Below are 6,075 nucleotides of genomic sequence, written 5' to 3'. Positions count from 1 at the left end.
ACAAGAAGGAAGGGGGGGAGAAGCCCCCTTCTTCCCAAACGCTTGTTGTCTGCTGCACAGCTCGAGCAAGCGCATCTTTCAAAAAAGTTTTTTAAAGTTCTTTTTTTAAAAGACCATTACAGCTGCCGCCAAGCCCAACTGCTAGGCAGTGTGGGAAAGGAGCAGCCGGGCGGGCGGAGGGCGGACTGGAGAGGTCATGTGCTGCTGTCACGGCCCTTCCTGCCTGCCTGCCTGGGGTCTGCTCCCGACGTGGTTCGGAGTGTCTTTAAAAAAAGGTTTGGAAACGTTTTAAAACAACCTTTCCTCGAGCAAAACTTGTGGGGCCGTAGCTTTAAGAAAGGGAGGGAGCCCCGAAATGCCCCTACGGCCCAGCAACTCGTCAGCTGAATACTTCCTTCGATCTACGTCAAAACCTCCTGCGTCAGGCAGCCAGCTGCCAAAACTTCCAGCAAACTTTCTGCCAGCAAGACTGGGGAATTCTCACTCCACACCCCCTAGAGGTGAGCTAATAAAAGGACAGCTTGGTGTCAATAATAAGACTGGAAGCAGTTCTCTCGTCTGCCAGACAGCAGAGCATAGGAACAGAGAGCCTGCACCATGGGCATTTTATTCAGCCGGATCCAGCATGCCTTGCAGGGTTTCTATGGGATAGAGGCTCGTATCCTCATCCTGGGCTTGGATGGAGCAGGCAAAACAGCTCTCCTCTATCGGCTGAAGCGGAACGAAACTCCAGTGACTTTCCCCACCGTGGGCTTCAACGTGGAGACTCTCCAGCCCATGGACAACATCACTTTCGCCATGTGGGATGTGAACGGTCAACCCAAGTACAGGCCACTCTGGAGACATTACCATGCTGATACAGATGGGATAGTGTTCGTGGTGGACAGTGTGGACAGCAGTCGGTTTGAGGAGGCCCGGTATGAGCTGGAGACCCTGCTGTGTTACGCCAGCCTGCTGGACGGGGTGCCCTTGGTGCTGCTCGCCAACAAGCAAGACTTGCCTGGAGCCTGCCCCCCCCAGCAGATGGCTGAAGAGATGGGCCTGAGGAAGCTGCGAGGGAATCCGTGGCACGCACAGGGCTGCTGTGCTATGAGCGGGGAAGGGATCCCGGAGGCCATGACGAAGTTGTCCGAAATGGTCAAGCAGTATCGCGATGCCCGGGGGACGTAATCGGCTAAAAGGTCTACTAGCTGGACTTTCATCTTGCATGGCAAACTTCAGAATTCCTGCTTGTCAGTGACCACCTGATCTGGCTGCAGTTCTCTGGCTGCTTAATCTGCATACAGCCGAGGGGACCTCAGCTGGCACATAAGTGGTTGCTTGCCACTGTGGGACATGTGAGAAAATGTACACGATCGTCTCAGGTGCTTTTTGGACACAGCTACGCAGTGCTCTCCATTCTCTAGAGTTCCTTCTTTCACCCCTTGCAGGGATATAAAACCAAGCTGAGGACTCCAAAACTTTAAGGATCAGACCCAGAACAATAAACTTTGGACTCTTGACTACAGTAATCTATTACTTTCATTATAAAAATCTGATTAATTCTTTCTCTATCACTGATAGTTCCATCCAGATAGCTGGAAGGGCTTATGAATTAAAAAAAGCTATTGCTTAATATGCCATGGTACTTCTTATTATTGTTATGTACTCCCCACTTTTTGTCAAAACAAGAAGCCCCAGGACCAGTTTTTTCCATTCAGAGCAGAGAGACACATGGCATTAGGTCCAGGCAGCTTTCCCCTAGTGTAAAAGGGAGGAGGGATCTCAGGGCCTGCATGGACAAAAGCCATATGGGACAGGGAGTGTACTAAGGGGTGAAACTGGGTGAGGCTTTGGGGGGGGATCTTGCTGGATCCAACCCATGGTATCCATTATTATTTACATAGGTAAAGGTAAAGGTTCCCTTGCTCGAAAGCCAGTCGAATCCGACTCTAGGGTTGCGGTGCTCATCTCCGTTTCAAAGCCAAAGCTGTCCGAAGACGTTTCCGTGGTCATGTGGCCGGCATGACTAAACACCAAGGTGCACGGAACCCTGTTACCTTCCCACCGAAGTGGTACCTATTTATCTACTTGCAATTTCTTGCTTTCGAGCTGCTAGGTTGGCAGGAGCTGGAACTAGAGACGGGAGCTCACTCCGTCATGCGGCACCCGGGTCTTGAACTGCTGAACTACCGACCTTCCACAGCCTGCAGTTCAGCGTCTTAACCACTTGAGCCACCGCAGCTCATTATTATTTACATATTATTATTTACATATAGATATTATTAAATACTGGGTTCTAGAAACATTGCACTGATCAGCTCTAGTTTATTCAATGATTTCAGCAAACTACAAGACAACCCTAGCAGGGCTGGAGTCCTGCTTGTATGCGGCAAAACACCACACACACACACTCCCAGTGATAGGCTATTTACATTACACTGCTTATCTATAGGTTAGTTCCTGGATCCAGGTGAGCTATTGTTCTGGAGAAGCAAGTTCAGCCCATTCTAGGCACAGCTGGACGAAAGGCTTAGGCTCAATACATAACAGATATTATTTACAAATTATATGTATTATTTATAAATACATAGGCAGCACAATAGTGGAGGTAAATAGGCACGCCTACAAGGCAGCAAACAGGATACTTCCACCAGGTCTGCAGGCTTTGCGCCCCAAGATGCTTCACCTTTCAGCTAATTTGTATTTGCTCCTCAGTCCGTGTCTCCCTGTCTCCCAATTTAAAACTTCTGTTTTCCACACACAACCTTCCAGGCCTTTGTTCCAGACCCCTTCTCTGCAGGTGAGCTGCCCATCCAGGAAAGGTGCACAGCCATTAAAGAATACGGAGGTTCTTTCACCCCACCCTGTATTGTGGCAAGGCCATAAAAACCCCTTCGCAGTTTGCAGTGATCTCAGAGTAAACACCTATCTTCATGTGGTCATTAACATCTAGACCCCAGCTCAGTAAGCCTATCGTGTGTATGGTCTGGGGACGGCAGTGCTTTTTAGAGATGGGTTTTATAAGCTGTGCAAGACTCCGTTGTGCTGAATGCTGCTAAGGGCATGACCTTGTTTTGCAGCCTGAAATCTGGGTGGGAGCTGAATGATTATAGGGCGCACTTCAATTAAAAAAATAGATGGGGGGGGGCGCTCACTGACATCTCAGACCTCACCATTGCCGCTTAATTTGTGGCCTTGGCCATATCCATTGTTTCCATCGGTTCCATCATGGTGTAATAATTAGTGTGTCCAACCTGAATCTGGGAGACCCAGGGTTGAATCTCCCCCTCCACAGTGGAAGCTATCTGGGTGACATTGGCCTAGTCCCATCCTCTTACCCTATCCTACCTCATAAGGTTGTTATGAGGATAAAATGGAGGAAGGAAGAACAATAGTATCAACCACTTCGGCTCACCATTGAGGAGGAAAGCAGGGCATCTGTATCTAAAACCAGTGAATAAAAGTGGCCAGCCAGATATCTCTGGGAACCTTAGAAAGAGGCCAAGAGCATTCTCTTGCTGCTTGCCTCCAGTGTGTGATATTCAGAGATAGCCTTCATTTAGCTAAACTAAGAACATATGAGAAGCCCTGTTGGATCAGGCCAATGGCCCACCCAGTCCAACACTGTGTCACACAGTGGCCAAAAAAAGAAAAGAAAAAAAAGTAGGCCATAAGGATGTCCACCAGCTGGGCCAGAACTCCAGAAGCCCTTCCACCATTGCCCCCCAGTACCAAGAATACAAAGCATCACTGCCCCAGACTCAGTGTTCTATCTCTGTGTTGTAGCTAATAGCCACTGATGGACCTCTGCTCCATATGTATATCCAATGCCCTCTTGAAGCTATGCTTTTAGCCGCCACATCTTGCAGCAGTGAATTCCACGTGTTCATTACTCTTTTGGTGAAGACGTACTTCATTTTACTGTTCTAAGCCAGCTGCTCACGAGTGCCCACGAGTTCTTGTATTGTGAGAATATTTCAGAATTTTGTAAACCTCTCGTTTCACCCCTCAATTGTCGTTTCTCCAAAGCTAAAGAGCCCTAACCTCTTTGACCTTTCTTCATAGGGAAGGCGTTTCATTCCCTTAATCATTTCAGTTACCCTTTTCTACTTGTTTTCCAATGCTATACAATATCTTTTTTGAGGTGTGGTGACCAGAACTGCACACAGTATTCCAAATGAGGTTGCACTATAGATATGTACAGGGACATTATGATACAGGCTGATTTGTTTTTAATCCCCTTCCTAATAATCCCCAGCATTTGCTGCTGCTGCTGCTTCTTCTTTTTTGCCGTCGCACACTAAGTTGACATCTTCACTGAGTTTTCAACCATGATTCCTGATCAGTTACCAGCAGTTCAAACCCCATCAATGTATATTTATAGTTAGGATTTTTGGCTCCAGTGTGTATTACTTTGTACTTACCCACGTTGAACCTAATTTTCCACTTTGTTTCCTGTTAATTAACCAGTTTTTAACCCACAAGCGGACTTGTCCTCTTATCCCATAACTGCTGAGGTTACTTGGGAGCCTTTGATGAGGAACTTTATGAAAAGGTTTATGGAAGTCTGAGTAAAATATCTACTGGGTCACCCTTGTCCACATGTTTGTCCACCCCCTTAAAGAACTCTAAAAGGTTAGTGAGACAAGACCTTCTCTTACCGAATCCATGCCAATGCTTCCTCAATAGCGTTTGTTCATCACCAATGCTTCCTCAATAGCGTTTGTTCATCACCAATGCTTCCTCAATAGCGTTTGTTCATCAATGTGCCTACTAATTCTATTTTTAATAACAGATTCTACCAACTTACCCAGTATTAATGTTTGACCGACCAGCCTGTAATTTCCCAAATCTCCTCTGGAAGCTATATTCCAGTTCTCCATGACCTGCCTGTAATTTCCCAATCTCCTCTGGAACCTGTTACATGAGCGATATTCCAGTTCTCAGGAATGGAGGCAGATTTCAATGCCAGAGTGCATGTTTCTGTCAGGAGATCCACAAGTTCACATTTGAGTTCTTTCAGAACTCTTGGATGTATGCCATCTGGGCCTGGTGATTTGTTAGTTTTTAATTTGTCCATCAGTTGTAGGACACATCTAACAAGTTCCCGAGACTCCTACCTGTGTGCCTAATGGACTGTCTCTGTTACTCCAGGTCAGCCACCTTGGCCTCAAGGGGGCAAACTCATTCCCAGAGAACCAGGAGCTCCCTTGCACCAAGCACACACCTATGACTTCTCTCCAGTTGGTAGATAGTCATACATGTTGCACTCAGTGCAATACACTGGATAGCCCCCCAACCCCTTGCTGGCATTCTACCTTCATAATTTCTTTCCCCCCTCTCACTTTTATAAATTTCCTATTTATGTAGCTGTGTTTATGAAAAGTATGCTTGCCCTTTTAGGGGTGTGGAAAGATAAGTGCCCTAGCTTCCTCCCTGCTGCTGAACTTGCACATTTGCTAAACTCACCTGCTTATTCCCTTGCTGCAGACCCTTTGTGTCTGGAGCTGGGACACTTTGGCATTTCTACGTGGCAGGGCTCAGTTCCTCTGCAGGAAAGGGCTGCTTTTGTCCTGGTTGATAGGTGAGGCTTTGGTGGGAAGAGCTTGGGTTAAGCAGGCGGTGGGTGGAGGCAAAAGGAGTTAAGCCCTGGGATGGGCTGCCTTGAGAGAAACGTTGAGCAGCTCTGTTTTTCAGGGGCATCAGGCCCTTCTGCTTGGTATTAAGCTTGTCTGTTAGGGGTTTAGTAATGTAGCACAGGATTATATGCATGCAGAGGATACCAAATCCAATCCCTGCTGCCTCCATCTGAAAGGGTCCTGGCGGGGAGACTCCCTTCTCTTCCTGATACTCTAGTGATTCACTACCCATCAGAGCAGACAATACTGAGGGAGCTCAGCTGATGAAACACACACCGTGCTTCTGGCAAGTATTTCCTTATATCTACGTCAAAACCTCCTGCATCAGGCAGCAAGATGTCAACACTTCCAGCAAGCTTTCTGCCAGCAAGACCAGGAAATTCTCACACCACACCCCCTAGAGGTGAGCTAATAAAAGGGCAGCCTGGTACCTATAAGACTGGGAGCAGTTCTC

The 6,075-nt window shown here is 47.4% G+C and overlaps 1 protein-coding gene across 1 annotated transcript; it reads left to right on the top strand.

The window, feature by feature from the left end:
- The first annotated feature begins 226 nt into the window (after nucleotides 1-226).
- On the top strand, nucleotides 227-1,490 carry LOC107108723 (ADP-ribosylation factor-like). Its single transcript, XM_015409230.1, has one exon. It carries the CDS (start codon nucleotides 598-600, stop codon nucleotides 1,168-1,170), a length of 573 nt encoding a protein of 190 aa, XP_015264716.1. The 5' UTR covers nucleotides 227-597; the 3' UTR covers nucleotides 1,171-1,490.
- The last annotated feature ends 4,585 nt before the right edge of the window (nucleotides 1,491-6,075 follow it).

This window comes from Gekko japonicus, unplaced genomic scaffold (assembly GCF_001447785.1).
Source record: "Gekko japonicus isolate JY-2015 unplaced genomic scaffold, Gekko_japonicus_V1.1 scaffold240, whole genome shotgun sequence".
Taxonomy (NCBI): domain Eukaryota; kingdom Metazoa; phylum Chordata; class Lepidosauria; order Squamata; family Gekkonidae; genus Gekko; species Gekko japonicus.
This window is presented reverse-complemented; position numbering and strand designations above follow the sequence as displayed.